We start from the raw sequence: 20,107 nt of genomic DNA on the forward strand, positions 1-20,107 counted from the left end.
GGGACCGACGAATACACTAACCCTACGTAGGTATAGATGTAAAATAATATAGTAGTTATTACTAACACCCTACGTATATTAAGTAGAAATACCTGTAACACTGCAACCCCTACTGCCACCCCCGCCACCGGCACTAGGTTAGCTTCTATCCACTCCTCACCAGCTCTTAAGCACCCCTTTTCATAAACAACTGACGATTTGTCACCAGCCTATAGAAAAAAGATACACCAGAAACAGACATTTTACAGAAAACAGATGATTAATATAAACCTAAAAAGAGGATAAGAGAGTGAAGGTTAGTGAAATTGCTTCTATTACAATTGTACAAACTTGGAGAAGGTAGCCATGCATTATTGACTTTGAGGTAGAAACTTCTTTAGAAATGTTAAATTGAGAAAATATTGAAGTTTTGCTCTACACTAATTATAATACAAAAATGCACAAAGGTTTTCCTTAATCATTTTGAGCATATCAATACTGATATGCATATATTTTCACCAATACTCTGAAATATATGACAAACTTTCTTTTTTTGACAAGTAACTGTGCTCTCCAATGAGTTAGTTACAGTGTTTAACAAAAGCAAGTGCTGGTGTTTCTACACAAACCAAAAATAATCTACACCATTGCTTAATTGTAGGATTTTTTGGTTTTTTTTCTGGGGAGAACCAATACATTCAGACACTTCTGTGTAATGTTACATAGCCATGAGCTCAAAAACGGTTCATAAATGGTTAATACTAAAATATATATATAAAGTGAGAGAGTTCAGTTTTCCATTGGAGGAGAAAAATTGTTTTTGAATATATAGAAGTAAATACACATTGTGCATTGTAATGATTTTGTAGACTTACTGCTATTTTACAGTTTAAATCCATTTTTTACTAACTACAATATTTACTCAGTGTTATTCATAGGTTGTACAATCTAAGGGACCCCCGACTCCTTTATCAAAATCAAACACTGAAAATGTTGAAGGACATCCTTGAAATAATATTTTTCATACTTAAAAGTATTATTAAGAATGAAAAATTATACAAGACCTTTTAAGTTGCCAAAGCAAAATCTTAAGTAATCTGTGATGATATATCCCATTAGACATAGGTAAATTAGCTGTGCTCAACCTGGAATGTCTTGAGCAGGTGCATCATTAGTAGCACCTTGATAATATTGTATGAAATAGGTTGGAGGTTCTCTAGAGTTATATTAGTACAGTAATTTTATGTGTATTTTATTAATCATCAGTAAAGTAAATCACATTACAAATGCTATTATCCTTTAGTTACTTTCTTTAATGCATTGACTTGCAATAATGAGCCATAAACAACACAATGAAATGTAAAAATAGTCATGCAACTGGACATAATCAGTGTGGCTGTCACAAAGCTACACAATGGGCCATCTGTGCTCTGCCCACCATGGATACTGAAACCCAGTTTCTGGCATTGTAAGTCTGTAGACATGTTGCTGTGCCACTAGGGGGCATTTTGGATCTAATAGAATTCCACGTTAGTGGCTTTCTTATTGATCAAAATTGAAATAAATGTAGTTATGTTTATTACTTAAAACAGGTGTCAGAAAGACTTCTTTGGTAAAATATAGGTCTAATCATGGAAATTTGCATTTGACAAGACAAAAAGATTAGCACACCACTGAGTCTGAAATGTGCTCTTTTCACGGGAACACAACATACACCTATGTAATTATGCTTATTCAGTATTAAGAACATTTTTCACTCTCATATGGAAGATTGAATCTTCTGTCTATATTATTATCTGTGGAACTGACTAAGTAGTATTCCATTGATGCATCTACACATCCACCTATCCATGATATTTTAGTTATATTTGAAGGAAACATATAATTACTAAAAAGACATCAACTCATTCACTCCTACCTCAAGGATAAATTTTAAATTATCATTTTTTGGTTTCAACCCCAACTAGTTTGGAGTTGGCCAGTAATTTTGTAATCCAAGAAGTTTTAAACCTGGGTGGTTGACACAGTTGAGTTGCCAACCATATAGGACAAACAAGTTCAGCAATGGGGATTCAAACTCCCAACCATTAGAGTGCAAGTCAAGCACCCTAACCACCAGGCCTTTTAAATTAATATATATGCAAATACATCAGATAACATATAAAAGTACTGTATTAACTATGAAAAAATTACACTCCTAAATAAATATTTTAACTGTTTTTGTAATTATTGTTTGTGATGCATAATTCATGGACCAAGTGTAAAAAACACAAAGCCATCTTAACATCTCTACTAAATATTGTACAAGGTACGAATGTTTAAAAAATAGGAAACACAGTTATAGGGCTAGAGAACTTCAAATGTCTTCTAGTTTCCAAAACACACTTAATCAGTATTAGTACCACAAAACTATTGCCTTCTTAGCAAAGACTCCAGAGGTGAACCTTTATGTTCTCACATTTTCTTTTCTTGTTTGCATTATGGATCAGCAGACTAGGAGCATGTTAGTTTTACATAAACAATAATAAACATACGTCAAATAATATGTTAATAAAAACATTGGGTGACATTTTGAGCAAATACACTTTGTCAAGACATGCTTAGGCAAATCAGTACAACAGGTAACTCCTTAAAATGTTAAGACTTCTGAATGTGAACATTACAAGAGAAAAATCATGAGGCTTCAACAGTACAGCTACAAGGAACACAACAATGCAGGAAAGAAAAAACACAGACTACTGGTGACAATTTGTTTATTTTTTAATTGGATATTGTTATTATTATTAGTTAAATAAGTTAAAGCTAAAAATAAATCATAATATAAATAAACATCACAGTATTTGTTGTACATCACAGAAATTTTTCACATATGACAGCATGTATAGAAAAATTAATACACCAATTAAATGTATCAGAATGAGGAAGAGGCAGGTCTATAAAAGAAACTAAGATATGTTTATTAGAGACAGACATTCATTCACAAAAATAAGATTTAAAAAGCTCAACTTAAAAATTATCTACTTGGATTCTTTCCCTCTTGGCTAGGTTCTTAGGTGCATGTCTCTAACCAACTACTTAAAATGGTCTTTGTTATGACCAGCACTGTTTAAATAGTGAGCTAAGGTTAAGTCTGTTGCACCAACAGACTTAATTAACCAAGGTTTGACAAAGAGCATTCTATCAAAACATTGCCCAATAAAAAATTTCTATTTAGGTAATATTACTCTGTTTATTTTTCTATTTTTAACTCCTTTGCATTAATATTTTGAATACATATCAAAATTCACATGTATAAGCACATACGCAAACACAGAATATATAATTAAATCTTAGAACTTTGCCTAACACATACAACAAATTTCTAAAATTAAATATAGATACACAGGCACACAAAATGTGCATACAACCTACCTTGTCAGAACATTAGAAAGGTGATACTTCCAAATCAAAAAGTTTTACACTTAAATTAGTTCAATGAAATATATTCCATTTGTGTATGTCTTCTGTAAATCATGAACTTATTTTTGTTAAGACCACAATATAATCTTCTGAGTACAATGCAAGTGTTCTTAAAAACTAGCATTTTAGCTAGATTCCTATAATTTTGGCAAGAATTTTAGAGTTTTTCTTCCCCTTTTCTCTCTGATTATAAAAATCAAATGTCAGAAGATATAAATCTCATTCCAAAAATTATGATGTATTATATTACATACACGCATCATGCCAACATCTGTCAAAATATTTAACAATCTCCAACAGTTATATAGCTATGTGTTTATTTGGAATCTATATGCCAATTCCACCACCCACCTTTAATCCAAAAATGTGAATAGGTGAATTGTATTAATATAGTACAAGTAAGCAACTATGAACTATGCTTTCATCTAAAATGTTAACTTAAAACACATTATCTTACTTCTACTTTAACATTTACAAGGAATTCCCACACTGAAGTAGAAGTATGGCAAGAGAAAGCTGAAGGAGAAGTAGTAGCAACTTTGGAACACAAACTTGAAAAAACAGCTACATGGTATAATATATAACTAGTGGCTAGGAACAATGGCATCAACCTACTTAGATTCACAGTCATGGTCAGATCAGTGGAGGAAAGAGAACCTGGCACGCCAGCATTCTATGTGGTTTCAAGTTCCCTTGAGAAAGGCTTCAAATACTTACCCACACAGAGATCCCAGAATAGGACAAGATAATCAGAAATGAGGACCAAATCCAAAGGGGGTACAATAAAATGAACTACCTCAGAGAGAAATGAAAAGTAACAGTAACATGCAAATAAATGTAAACAATATTTCTAAATCCTAACCTACAAATTTTACTTGCAATGAAGATGTACAGACTCAAAAGAGATGACAGTACTGTACCAGGTGCAACACTTGCCCAGGAAGCTACTGGATCCTCACCTGAAATAAAAGGTAGTCCAGTAAAGATGATAATTTTCCTTTCCAATACTAATGTATGGAATCTTGAGAAACAAAAAGAAAATTCAAACATATCCACTAGTAGAAAACAACTTGGATAAGGTCAATTCTAAAGGGTCTTCCAGAGGGAAAAGCAGCCAAATTATTTACCTGATTAAAGGAAAAATGGAAACTTGTGTGTACACCTTCCTCAGTGTAATCACAAGCATAAAAGACAAAGATCTTAAACCATCGTGTACAAATAGGAGCAAGCACCTTCTGTATTATAGGTGTCAGAAACAAAAACAAATATGCACAACTACAGAAGCAGCATAGTATCAAATAACCCACATTAAAGAAACAATATAATTAAAATCTGAACATTCCATATTGGCAATAAGAACAATTGTTGACGCACACAAAAACCTCATTTATGAAATATCATGTTCCTGTAAATTGGCAAAACTTGAAGACAATTTGTGGCAAAAATAAAATAAAATAAAGACTACACAAGGTTGATGAAAATACAGAATTATGTTCTGACAGAACATGCCATGTTAACTGGACATAAAACAGACTGGATCAATTATAGATAAACACTCAATTCAATTAAAAAAAAACAAACAAGAAAAATCAAAGAATATTTTTAAATTTTTAAATCAACTGGACAAAATTATCATTAAATAGAGACTCGGGCCCAATAATCAACAGTTTGTGGCTACCACTGGTCAAATTATTACTTGTTCCATCAATCACAATCACATTAGAAGAACCACCAGCTATTCCCATCATGTTTTCTTCAGTTCTCTGGGACACCATATAAAGTGCTTAAAAACCAGTGCAAGCTCACCTGAAGACAAAATATGGAGGCTTTCAAGATGTCACCCTTTCTATCTTAAACTACTTTTGTAGATTAATCCTCCAAGATTTTCTCAGTAAGAGTCACTATGATCTAGGCAGCTGCTGAACATTTTATTTTTATTTGTTCATCATGGATACTCTGCCCAAATCATCTATAAAATAATTCCAATCTTGTTTTGCCAATAAATTAGCAAAGAGTAACAGTTGTAAAAAGATGCCAAAATAAAATTTAGAAAAATTGTAATCACAGTTTTTAACTAGCCAAGTGAGCTTTCAGCAGGGAGTAGAAGTAGAGTTTAACTTCAATTTGATGTCCATCATGCCTTAACTGGACAAGCTTATTTAATCAAATAATAAAATCCTTAAGCCACTGGAATATGATGAAAAGCAACATTAATTCCATTTCCTACCAGATTAGTTATAGGCTCCAATGAGAAAAGTTAATAATAGCTCATCATAAATACTTAATTCTCAAACTGCTGAATAATGAAGCTGTATTGGGAAAGAATGTGATTCCACACCACATCAAGTTGTATTTTAATGTTTTGAACACATTTCAAAAATGTTTAGAATGAAGCCTTATTATAAAAAAATGGAAATAGTTATGTATCCAAATAAGTATGGGTAAGTGAATGCAATATGATAAACACAGACACCTCAACTGGTCAAGAAAATATCTCAAGTCCAAAATGAAGAAGAACTTCAGAAGTGCAGATTAAATTGAAGAAATTATGAACATGCAATCAAAGTTCAGTGGTTTCAATAAATATAAGACTTATAAAAGCCACGAACTGAAAACTTTGAGAAGATGAAAGAAAAAGCTAGAAATTATAGAGTTGGAATATCAGACAGAAAAGCCAGTATTTATTCCAAATTTCCATAATTGAAATCTTAGTTACAAGTAAACAAGGTCCATGATTTGAGTGTCAGACATAATACTATAGGACTGGCCTATGTTCCAGAAATAGAGAGAATTATTCAAATCATATAATAAATAATGATTTGAAGAATGAAATGTTATGTGATTATAATATTACAAGTGGCAGAAGATAAAATGTGGTGGAGGAAGAAGAGAGGGAGAGAAAAATATTTAAAATTCTTGGAAAATCAAAATGTTCTGATAACATACCTCTACAATTCTGTTAATGTAATAAAAATGTTACTGCAAGGTAGGTTGCAAAAAACTGAAACCTATACATTGTACATTTTGTTACTCCCATAATATAAACTTATTTACTTTCTACATATGCAAGAGTGATTTTTTTTAGTTTTCATTTCATTAAAAAATATTTCTCAGAACTTACATAATCTCTTTTTCTTACATCATATCCACATTGCTTGTTTTTAATCATCTCCTGAAAAAAAAATTAACATTTTTTCTATGCATATCTGATAAAATACACATTTATTAAAAAACTTGAGAATTAGCTGGTAGTCTCTAATTGATAATACCCTTTATGTCCAAAAAACCATTTGTTTATTTAATGTAAAAAAAACAACAAAATTTTCACCAAAACAATACAAATGCACTTTGCTTATTTGCCTGTATTGATTATATCTTCTGTTTAATTAACTTACATTTGGTTGGCGTTTACAGCAAGAAAATGGTACTCCACAGGCTTCACGACTTCCTATTTCAACACTTGAGCAGTTGAAATAGTTATTCATGTCCCAGTCTTTTGGCCCTTCAATACCACAACATTCTAGCTGCATGAACACAAATACATTGATAGTGTAAAATGTGATGGTATAAAAATGTTATTAAATAAGTAAATTCAAGATAAACAACCTTTCTCAATCTGAGTACATCTGAAATAGTGTAAATTTTAATGTAAATTTCTACCTGAAACCACAGAAATATTTTGATGGCTTAAAAAAAAGTATATATTTTTTTTTTTTACACAAAATCTTTAAGATTATTAAGCACTTAACTTTTATTTTTCATATTTTAAAAACTTGAATAAAATCTAGAATTAAGTGAAAAACTAATGAAACAATAAGAGTTTATACACACACAAGTTTATACATCCAAATGAGTGAAATACTACTGTGACATTGTACTTTTGGTTCATTGTTTATTAGGTTACTTAAAATAGAGCATTACCAAATCTTTAAAATAACATAAAAAGTGTAGATCAATGAATCATAATACTTATAAAAAAAATTAGAACTAGAACTTTTAATAGTTTGTAAATGCTTAATTTATGTTAGGAATTACAGCATTTTATTTTACAAATCCCTCAGTTATTCTATATTCCTGTATTTCTTTTCCTATCTCCACAGAAAAAGCTGTTATTTGTAAAATATCTTAGAGTTTAAAACATAATTCATATTTACTAGTTACAAAAATTTTGTAGAATAAATGTGAAGTATCAAAACCTGCTTCACTTTTGATACATATCATTATTAAACATATATAAAATTATGAAAAATACCATTCAACTACTTAATATTCCATACCCATTCTTCCTGAATCCAATCTATAAGGTTCTGTCGATCAGGATCATCTCTGTAGTGTATAATAAATGCCTGAAAACCACCAGTTGCCTGATTCTTTATCTATAGAAAAACATTAAAATTTGGTCTTTACATCTGCCTATACTCACTGAAGAGACATCAAAATATGAAGCAAATAAATTAAATATAATACCATCCTCTAAATGTTTTTCTGATAATACGTAACTAAAAATCTATATGAAGATTGTTAACATAATAATGTTATTAATATTATTTCTCCAACCAGGTTTAATATCTATAATTTCTAAGAATTTGTGCGTTTTGTTGTATTCAAATTTCATTATTTTATCATTTTATATTTATTATCTATGCAGTGAGTAGAACACAATTAAGTACTTTAGTTTTACACATATGCTTCATCAAAACCTACACCCCATCCCCATCACCTTTGAACAAAGTTACATCATCTTAGCTAAGAGTACAGCAAAAAAAACCAAACCTTGCATAAATAGCTCTTTTTAAAATGTTAAATTAACATTCCTTCACCATAGTAAGGAGATTTAGGTAGTGTCTTACTGTACTTACTTATTTTTAGTGTCTTAGGCATTAACACAGTTTTAGACTGCTGAATTATTACATGTGAAATTATATTTCTCCTTATTCATTATTTTGAAATGCAAATAATAGTTTAACATGTTAATACTTTTCAGATTAAACTTATTCAGTGTACAAAAATATTATACTCAACTGTAATAGTAGAGATACAAACATTTTAAGTTTATTTTCTAAACTAGGTTGTTTTCTAAACTTCCTTTGTGTGCTATTATTTATTAATATGTTTCTTCAATACCATATTATCAAGATTTGAACTTAAAGAACAAAAACAGCATGGAAAAACCAGTAATGCCTTACTTATGACTTGAATATTTTTCCACATTTTATACTGTGACAATAAAGACAACTAAATAACAAAAAATCAAAGCAAAAGTTTTTACTTAGCAGAAATCCATGTTTTGGGAAAAATAAATGTCACATTACAAAAACCACTGCCAACCACCTTAAACTAGTGCCAATACAAGCTAACAACATGGCACACTATTTCATTAACAACTAATTCAAATACAAGCTAACAGCACAGTACCTCCAGAAAAAACAAACAAAAACAGTGGCAATACAAGATAACAAAGCATTTCATTTCCACAAAAACCAGATGCAATACCAAGTACAAATACAGAAATTCATCTCCAAAAAACATCACCACTGTTATAACGAATTGTATTGGTTGACTTTGACTGGCATAAATGTTTTTCTTTATTTTACTTTTTTCAATTGGTGCTTAAATAATAATTTCAAGGCTAAACCTATCACAGTTAATCAGTGCATCAACTGGAGATTTGAGGACCTAATAAGCAGATGAACAGGCATAATGTATTGGAGAAATGAAAGAGACAGAACACAGTGTTGAAGTGAAAATAAAAATTAAACAATTTTCTGAAGATGAGGAACTGAAGGATAGACAAATCAATCACTGAAGTAGCAGAAGTATTGCAGTGTTGGAGTTAAAGTGAAAATAAAATGACATGAATTAGCTGTATTTAAATAAGTGAGAGAAGTGAAAGCAGCTTTACTTATAGATGAACTACAAAGAAAAAGAGTACTTATGGTCAGCAGGTATGGAAAGAGTTAAACAATGATGAGACTTCTATAGCAAGTATTGATGATCTCAAGTTTGAAAGTGCCAAACTGCATCTACATTACACATTGTCTTTCTCTCTCTCTCTCCAGCTAACCAGCAAGACAAAGAGGTGTAAAAGTCACATTACCCAGGACAATATGTTTTACAGATACACTTTTCTTTCTTCACATTCCTACAACTTCAAAAACAATATGGGTAATCATCTAGGAAGCCAGGAAAGTTCTGAACTGCAGAAATCTAGTATATATACACACATGCATTACAAAATGTGTACCTCAAAGCCTCAAACCATAACTATATAAACAAGTACCTTTATTTCACAAGCTCTCAGTCATCAGTCTCACCAAATAGTGACAAAGAAAAGGCACTTATAATAACAAGTTAGCAGGAACAGATGTATCTAACCTAATGCATTTGTCTAAAGTAGAAACCCAGTTCAATTTCGTTTGAAGATTGTAATAAAAATTATGAAAAGCTTTAAACTCTTTTATCCATATATTAAAGACCATTTTCATTTGTAGAACCTATGATTTCCTTATAAGTTTGTGCAAGGACTTTTTACATGCTTTGCTGTAAAATCCTAATGACAATATTAAAATCCAAAAAAATACATAAACAAATATTTATGAAGATGCAAATATGCCATTCCTAAATAAACTGAGCTGTCATTGCACTGTATTATAATAGAGTAAAATCCTAAAATTTATTTGTAGAATGGGGAGGGAGAAGTACATTTTCTAGTGGTTTGTCCTCTTGGGTAAGCAGTTTATTTGTTCTCACACTCCTGGATCTATGTGACAGTTGCAAGGCTGTCCTTTGTACATAAGATAGAATTCAATGAAACTATTCCATGAAACAATAAATTCCTTTACAAGAGTAGGTGCAGAAAGTAACAACTCAAACTGAATTTATGATGTTCCAGATCATAATTTACACAGTATAAAAATATTGTTGGTATGAGATAAACACTATGTGGAAGAGTGATATATGCAGTATGGGTATGAGATACACACTATGTGGAAGAGTGAGATATACAGTATGTGCATATTATATTTACTCCTGCATGTACTTTAAAATATTACCATTAACTAATGTATCTAAGAAACAGTTTTCAACAAAAATTACAGAACTTAAAACATGAATTTTTTTAATAAGCAATTTTTAAAGGACATTCAATTAGTGTGGTATATAATGTCTTGTGCCATCAAAGTGTAATCTGTGGATGGGTGGACATCACATTAAGACTTAATTTTTAATTAATCTTTCTTTACAGGTATAAAGTAAGAATACAATTGCATCTCAACAAAAGATCACTAGGGATGTGGTCTTTTATCATTAACAGAGCTCACCAGCAACATTTAAATACTTTAACTTTCGTCCAGCTGAATACATTACATACAATATGTACTAGAAATCCTTTGATCAAATAACCAAACATTTAGGCATCAAATAGTCAATGTATTTCTGGGACACTGGAAAATATGGTATATAGAAATAAATATGAAATTTTTAAAAAGATAAAACAAATCATAGATTGAGTAGAATTCAATAATAATGCTTTAATAAAGTACCATATAATAATTACAGATAAGTATTCATAATGTTGTTAACCATCTTTAGGTTTTACAACTGCTAATATTTCTACAGAGACAAGAGAATTTTATGTACAATCTAGTTTTTTTTTTTAGACATATACAGTTCTGGAAAATTGAGATTGTGTAAGATGAACAATGGCATCTTCCGGCTCACTACTGAGCCACTGGAGAGCATATCTAGCACCTTCACTTAATATACATTGTATTAGCATATACCTCTTCATCCCAGTAAAAATCAGCATTTGTCAATAACATGTGCTTCTGTTTGGGACAGCTCTAAGATCCAATTTCATCTTCAGTTAGTTTTGGAAAGTCTCAAGCTGTATCAAGGACTTCCATCTTTTCCCAAGATGACCTTTTGTATATTAGTGGAATTCCACAATATGCTGCAGTTTATTGGGCATTTTAAACACTTCAAATACGTGTTTTGCTGAAGTCATCACCTTTATTTTACAAATTACTAGTACTAAATTGATTGGAAAGTACACAAACAGTTTGAGAATAATCATCTATAAATATAATCTATCAGTTAGTGAAGACCATACTCAGTAATATCCATTGTTTGATGTAGCTAATGACTACTGTTATTGAATGTTTCATTTCATATGATGTTAATTTATATATTAGTCATGTAAAATATTAGCAATAAAAATATTTACAAACATAACCAAATTAATTACAATCTCAACATGTTACTGACATGTTAGTGCACTCTATAAGCAAAACAATTTTTCAATATAACATGCATATTATGATGAATAACATTTTTTTACTCAAAATGTAGAAAATGACATATATTATCAAAAATGAAGAATAGCACTACTTTAAGGCTACAAATACCATATTAAATCACATGAACCATAATATTTTTCACCTAAAGAAATTATCATCCTTAAAGATAATGTTAATTTCAAAATCGTGGTACAAAAAATTTCTCAAATAACATTTTCTAATTATGAGTAATGCTACTATGAACCTATCCAGTCCATAGACAAAATGTGACAATGATGTTCGAGCTGCATGTGCAGCCCAGATCCAAGATTTTTCAAATTATCTGAAATTTGCACTATTTTCTTTATACAGTTCATCAGTGTAAATAATGTTTAGTTTGATGGTATTCCTGGATAACAGATTTTTAAAGAGTTATGCCTATATTACATGTTCTGCCTAATGGAATGAGACATGTTCAGATTTCTCAGGATTGACTGTAAAATTTGTGGATAGATATGCAAAAGCAATCATTCAGCTTCATGAGGTGGTGAGCCAGCTGTCCTAGCAAAGGAATATTTCTTCTGTTTCCTTTATATTCTCAACTGTTTTAAATTGTGATGCTCAAATTGGGAATAGTGTTATAAGATGGTGTTTTTCTTCCAACTTAAAAAAAAAGAGCTTACTGATCTTGACTGAGTGCAGGCCCGCTTTTTGGCTTTTCTTTGCATATAGACTCTTGATACATTAAGAATGACTGAAATCATAATTTGAGTAATAATTAATATGTATTTGTTACTTTATAGATTTAATAGATATTTGTTGTTAGTTTAACGTTTTTACGATTATACTGTGAGTTAAGAATGGCTGCTGCTATGATTCTGTCTGGTTTATGAGCTCGTTGCTGTCCTGATTTAGGATCTTCTTTTTAATAAATTCTTTAAAATGTTAAAAGAGAGAGAGAGAGAAAGGGGACCTGGCGAGGATGTTTACCCTGGGGCCCATGCTGGCTCTCGATGTTCCTGACCGAGTGAATTTGTTGCATATCTGCATGTTGGACAGTAACTAGTCACTGAGGTACAGTAGTATATGCTATATGTTTTTATGTACCAAAACTAATGTAATAAGTGAGTTCAAAAGTAACATAGATTTTGTATACTATTGGTACTACTACTACTACACTAAATAACTTCTTATTTAATCAAATAATGTACTTAATAACACAGAATAATAACACCTAAAAAGCAGACAAAGTCCTATAAGTATCATAATTTTTCTAACTATACTTCTAACTATATTTCTTGGATATCAATATAAAGGCTGACAGAATAAATTAAATGGTGTACAAAAGCTAAAAGGAACAGTTTTGGGTTAAATTTGTAATAATAAATTCAGAATTTTTATTTAGTATTTTTTATTAAAATTGTCAAATTCTTTTTACATAATCTCAAACTTCCTGAATAAATTTCAAATTTTTCTTTTCAGTGTTTGTTTGTAATTAAGCACAAAGCTACACAATGGGCTATCTGTGCTCTGCCCACCACGGGTATCGAAACCCAGATTCTAGCGTTGTAAGTCCGCAGACATACCACTGTGCCACTTGGGGGTTCTTTTCACTAAAACTTTACATTATGTTATTTTCTCTACCCTAAATTAAAATAAGATCAGTCAATATGACTTACCTCATAACCACCATAAAAGAAAAAAATAACTCTAAATTACTCTTTTTTTCTAGAATGACTTCAAATTATGATGGGAAACATTTATTTATCCTAAATAACTTAAAGCCTGTAATAATGTACGTCTATTTCTAATTACATTTTATTGTTTCATTGCCTCTTTAAACTGTTCCTAAACTAATAATCCCACCACACAAGTTGTAAATCACTCGGTGAACATGTAGCTCACATTACCCTATTGAATTATGCAATGCAAGAGTATATTTTTCTATTTTACCCAATCTAACTAACAAGTTTATAATCTTTACATTTTAGTTACTTTTATAATAATAAAGAACACACATGAAAAACAAGAAATATAGTAAATACATGGGTCTATTTTTTGTATTGACTGTCAAGTGTCAATAAAACTTAACCCTAACTTTTTTTTTTTTTTATACTAATTGTACAACAATACTAAGTTTTCATTTAATTAAATAATCCATCTAAGAACACACAATAATAACACTAATAACTGAGAAAATGTCCTATAACTATCAGAATTTTTTTGGTTTTCTACCTACATGATAAGAGCTATTAAAAATTCATCTAAACTTCTCGATGTTTTTCCAGTGGGAATAAAGTTTAAACTGTAAGTGAAATAGTCAACTTTTTGTACAGAAAATAGTGAAATATAATACATCAATTGATAGATTAATCTTTGGCTTTCTATTGGTTATAAATAATATAGTATTAAATATCAGATAACTATTGGCAATTTGTGAAAGAGATGTGACAGGTGGGCATGGCAGGGGGGGATGTGTGTGTGCAATTTTCTAATTTATGCCTCCATAAACAAATAAGATTGAAGACTATAAAAGTTATGCCTTGTTTAAGTAATAACTAAGTTTCAAATGGACAGCAACTGTCTGTTCTAGAAACTTACAAATGTAGAGGACGATGTATCGAAAGTCTTCCGCCTTTCGTCTTCAGGTCCCTTTCAAAACGTCGTCCTCTACATTTGAAGGTTTCTACAACAGGCAGTTGCTGTCCATTTGAAACTTAGATTCATTATGAATACTCTGCATAAGCAGCCTATCAAAGATTAAGCAAAGTTTTACTGAAAAAAACTTTATCTATTTCAGGAGGTTCTAGGGATTATGCAAAATAAAATATGAAAACCACAAAATAAAAAGAAGTATTTTTATTCATGAAATCACCCTTCCTTTACATTGACTCAATAAAAGCTTTGGAAATTCACAGACAAATCTTAAGTAAAAATACTTAATTAAAATATCTAATTTTTGTGTGCAAGACTTTTAATGTTTACTAAAACCTTGATAAATTTCTTGAAGATACACATAGTAAATTCAGAGTTATAACATGCAAAGCTTCACACAAGTGAGCTCAATCCATTAGAGCAACACCACTCTTTAATATCCTGAAGAAGAATAGTCAACCAATCGAAAGCAATCGACTTTTGGGTCTCATTTTGAAAATATTACTTGTAAAGTATTAATGACCATAAAATAAATGGTTTTGCAAATGAAATAAGAAATCTAACAATTACACTAAAAATTAGCTAAATTTCTACATAAACTTTTAGTCCAGTATATATTATGCACTGAACTATAAACCTCAGATTTTAGCTAATATGTTGTTATTTTTTTTGCATACTTACAAATGTAACAAAACCTACTTAATCTTTGAAAAAAATCTGAAGATTCTAACTGTGATAAAATAATCAACTTTTCATCATAAAGATTACATGATACATTTAATAATCTGAAAAAAATGGTACAAAACTTACCCAATCCTTGAAAATAAAGCCCAAGATTCCAGCAGTCATTTCTAGTAGCAGCAGAATGGCCAGAAATATGGCATACTATGTAAAAAATGAACATAGTAACCTATTAATTTCATTAAGAGAGTTAGTGCACAGTATACTATAGTAGTATTTTTACAGATTTTGGTTTACATTTATAAAATCTAATAATTTACTAACTACATTTGAAATAATTTTAATGTTTTGTTGTCTACATGGTTTAGAAATATCAATAGTCATTAATAACAGTACATAAATAAGGAAGTCCTGTTATTCATTAACATTAAATTATGAACAGGTATGTTTGGAAAGATACTAAACAACAATAGTGTTTATAGTGCAAAAACTCAGTGGAAATTATTACATGAATTAGAGGTGAGCAATTATTGGAATTTGTTAATAAATTAATCATTGGGTCCATTAACTAATTACATAATGAGATGGATAAAAATAATGAACTTATTTTCCATTATTCTCACATGAGTTGCCTAAAAAATTGGGTTTTGAAACACATGTTGGCCAGAACACAGATAACATAACAGTAATATTTCTATTACTTAGATAGTTAGAATAATTGATAATAGTAATAATCAGAAACCATAATTTCAATTGATTATTTTCATGACATTTACTGATTTAACTGTAATTTCAATTCTTTCATTATTTTTGTGACATTAACTGTCTGATATAGGTGGGTCAAAGTACATGTTATGACCTTTTACAGTTACATTTTTCAAACTTTAAGCTATATTTTATGTATCTCAATATGCTTGGCATCAAAACAATTTATAATTCAAATTATTATATCTAAATTTAACTTTCTTAATTTCAACAGAATATACACAAGTTTTTAATACTGAACTGTGACACATATTTCTCTTTCAGTCTTTGTATGCATTTAAGGGTCCAATGAATTAGATACACATACTATAAATATTACAATACAGAACATACAATTTGAAAACACAATCTTCTTGCTTTACTTAGATATTAATTTAGTCAAACCTACATGAAATAACCATCTATTTCATCTTTCAAAACATGTCCATAATTCTCTGACATTGCTGCTGGATATGTTTATAACCAACAGAAATAGTAGTTTCTGAGTCACATGAATCTGATGAATATCTATTTTGTTTTGCCATTCAAAGCCACTAACTTGAAAGAAAATCTACAAATGTGTTGACTAGTTGCTGCTCTTAAGAGTAATGAAATTTTTTAAACATATTATAGCTTAGCCAGAAACCCAGTTAAATGATAGTAGTTTTTATACATTCTATTTTGGTGTTATAAATGCAAATTTGAAAGCAAAATGAATTATTTTGTAGACAACCAATTTAATAAAAAACAACAACATAGTTTTACCTAAGTATGTTGAAATACAAATGAGTATTTGCTGAAGTAAATTTTAATTTATTTTTTTTTGTTTATGTATGTTATTATCGTTATATATTATTATAAGATACTAAAATGTAAAAAAAAAAAAACTTATTACATTAGATAACAAAACATAAATGAAAATAATTCAACAAATTCATAAAACCAGTTTGAACTAATGTGTTGTGAATGCAACTTCATCAGTTGTTTATATTAAGTTCTCCCATTCTGGTTAATTGACTGTCACAGTTACATAGGGTCTAAAGGAACTGTATAGTAATAAAAGTAAAAGCAAACAATGTGAAATGTTAGGAAAACAAAGGCTGTATTAGAATAAATAGTTTTAATTGTTTGTTACATTTTTGTAGTCATTCTAGAAAAAAAAAAGATTTATAATTCTATTTCATATTTTTCAATATGTTGTTTCACTGTTTTCACAACAGTTGGTTCAAGTGGAGAAAATACAAGATAAAATACAAAACATTGCCAAAAGTTTTTGATATTCATTTAAGAGGTTTTAGAAGCTATACAAATGAAATGTGAAAACTGTAAGGTGAAAATAAGTATTTCTAGTCTTAGCATGAAAATCACCTTTTACTCAAGACTGACTCATTAAAGTCTTTATAAACTTATTGACAAATCTTTTGTAAAAATGATATTTAAAATCTGATTTTTTGTGTACAATAGATTTGTAATATTATTGTTAAATTTCAAAGAGACAGTATGTGCAAGGTTATAGTAAGTATAGCTTCATGGCGGTTACAACGTTAACTGACAAGACCAAGCCCATACACAGGTAATAAATTAATCAAAATTACAATTCAATTTATTAATTGAGGTTAGAGTTTGTGATTATTACTGTTTTTGATTATTTCCACAACCAATCAACCAAAATTGTGAGTATATTGACTATAACAATAACAACAACAAAAATCAACCAATCAAAATGTGTTTCTGGTTATTCCAGTAATCAATTAATTGAAATTATATTTCCTGATTATTATAATTTTTGATTATTGCAACTCATCAAAATATTACTATTATGTTTGCTTATTGTTAAGCACAAAGCTTGGGGTGGGGCTCATGATTTCAGGATATTGGGATTGATTCCAACTGCCAAAACTTGCTCATCCTGTCCTTATAATGGCAAAGCTAAAATAAACTTAGTATTCCAAAATTGTTTAATTTCGAATTCTAAGTTCAAGGGAGGTCCAGTTCAGTCTACAATTTGATCAACATGTGTTATTGGGTTATACTAGTTTAGGAGAATTCCACTTCTCATCAGTTACCCTGAACAGAAGTTAAACAAAGAGCGATAAGCTGGACCTATATCATACCGAAAAGTATCAAACATACTGTTGGTGTGAACATGCTTTGTAGTAATGGCTAGAAAAACCTACATACTGGATAAAAACTTAGACTTTGAAATTAAACCATTTTCCGAATATTAAGTTTATTATATCGGCTGTTGCTATATAATGTGAAGAACTGAATAGTGGCCAATGACACTTTTTCTTCACTTCACCTATCCAGTGGATAGGTTTTTGTCATAGTGACTATAAAGTACGTTCACACCAACAGTATGTTTGAATGGCAAAGCTATTAGGCTATTTGCCATTGTCACTAACACTGAACTATAGACTAGAGAGAATGCAACTTTCTCATTGCACATGCAGCCAGCTATTTTTCGTCTTCCTATTGAACTGCTGACTAGAAGGGAAGCAACAGTCTAGCAGTACCCCCCCCCCCCCACCACACACACAAAATTATTTTTTCATTTGTACACACCATGGTTTAAGGAACACTGTACTAATTGATTAATTGAATGTAATCAATTAATGGGCTGTTGATTATTTGATTAGCAAATACCACTAACTTCCCGTTCTAGCCTATACATCAAGTCTTTCCATAATGTTTGTGTACTTCTGGATGAAGTTATAGCTACTTACTTTATACTAGCCACAATTAAAACATGTATATAATGTCAACAATATCAAGAGCACTGACTCTCACAATTGTAATCACATAACTTTGTTAGATTTATTCCATTATATGATAATTAATCTTTAAATATTTCAAAAAGAATTGCTTATACAACTAAAATGAATTAATATTCACCCAAACATCAGCACTCTTTCTGTAAAAAATTAAAAAAACATTTTCCTTACTGCTGCTAATAAACACGTATTTTCTCGAAGAGCTCCTACACATCCAGTGAACCCAATTGTAAAAGTAATAGTTCCCACGAGAACTAATATAAAAGCAGGATCAAGAGCAATGTTTGTCAGTCGACTCAAATTGTTGAAAATATCTTTCTCTGTCCATGCCCAGACTCCAATGACTAAGATTGCTAAACCTATAAGCTTCAAAGGAAAGAACAAAGTAGTTAGGAATTTCATTAGACACAAATCAAAAATACAATTTAAAATCAATGAAGAAACAATTCTAAGTTTCCCATTTTGAAGGTTGATTGATCAAATTAATAACACAGTCATACATATTCCAAAGGAAGAAGTACTTCTTAGTTACTTGGCATAATTAAGCAGAGAACTTGAAATGTTTCATTAAGTATAACAAGGTCAATGGTGGTTTTAATGGAAAAATCACAAAAAAGTTATTTTCATAAATTACTACTTTGTGCAAAATACTTTTTATTTTTAAAAAGGACATTTGTTATTCTATATAGTAAATGAGCAGTTGATTAAAGATGTCAAGTTCAAAAGGTGTTAAGAAACAATATGTAATGGTAACCGTTCAGGGACACATCAAAATACACCAGGTGTATGAGTTGACGAACCCAACCAGCGAGCATAATAGGAGAAAGATCAAAAGTGTTTCATAGAATTCTACTAAAACTTTAATAACAACTTCATAAGCCAACACCATAAGTATTGCATTTTTAAGCTATTATGAACATGTTTTGCAGTGAAAATCTGTAGAAACAGAAATTTCTCAATAACTCTACTGCAAAGTTTCTTCAAGATTACTCAGGTCTGAAAGTTGAAAGTGGAGGAAAAAAAAAAACTGATTTGTTCATCAGTGCATGAAATGAACTTATTTGAAACTATTGGTTCAGAACCTTAATGATGGAAGAAACTTAGCTAATGAACCAAGACAGTCATTACTTTTGGCTTAATCTTGTTGTCAAAAATGGAAAAAAAAAGGTACCAGTAAATAATGCAAAATAGAACAAAAAAATGGGGAGAGAGGATACAAAGAAACTGGACATTTTTTATTTCTGTGCAACAATTTTTATTTCTCAATTTATATCACTGCAATTATTTTTGGTTATTTTTCTCATTTAATATTATTAATGATACCATTATTATCAAATGTCAGAACCAATACAATGAATATTTTGATGACGAGCAATACACATTTATAAGATAAAAGTTTTGAGACTGTTTGAATGGGTAATGAATAAAACTATTATAAATTTACAATGTTTCAACAAGATTATGTCATCATCAGGTACAAGTAGTTTACACAGACACAGGAATATATATATATATATATATATATATATACACACACAC

At 30.0% G+C, this 20,107-nt stretch overlaps 1 protein-coding gene across 1 annotated transcript in view; it reads right to left on the reverse strand.

Annotated features, from left to right (window-relative positions):
• Positions 1–20,107, reverse strand: part of LOC106461673 (tetraspanin-5-like) — a 41,305-nt gene that overhangs the window by 18,950 nt on the left and 2,248 nt on the right. Inside the window, exons 2-7 of the mRNA XM_022388692.1 lie at positions 18,740–18,934; positions 15,180–15,254; positions 7,716–7,814; positions 6,834–6,962; positions 6,560–6,610; positions 93–209 (exon numbers count right to left, since the gene is read on the reverse strand). Of these exons, the coding sequence (XP_022244400.1) occupies positions 93–209; positions 6,560–6,610; positions 6,834–6,962; positions 7,716–7,814; positions 15,180–15,254; positions 18,740–18,934 (666 nt within the window). The remainder of the gene's footprint in view (positions 1–92; positions 210–6,559; positions 6,611–6,833; positions 6,963–7,715; positions 7,815–15,179; positions 15,255–18,739; positions 18,935–20,107) is intronic.

This window comes from Limulus polyphemus, unplaced genomic scaffold, assembly GCF_000517525.1.
Source record: "Limulus polyphemus unplaced genomic scaffold, Limulus_polyphemus-2.1.2 Scaffold1008, whole genome shotgun sequence".
NCBI classification, from domain to species: domain Eukaryota; kingdom Metazoa; phylum Arthropoda; class Merostomata; order Xiphosura; family Limulidae; genus Limulus; species Limulus polyphemus.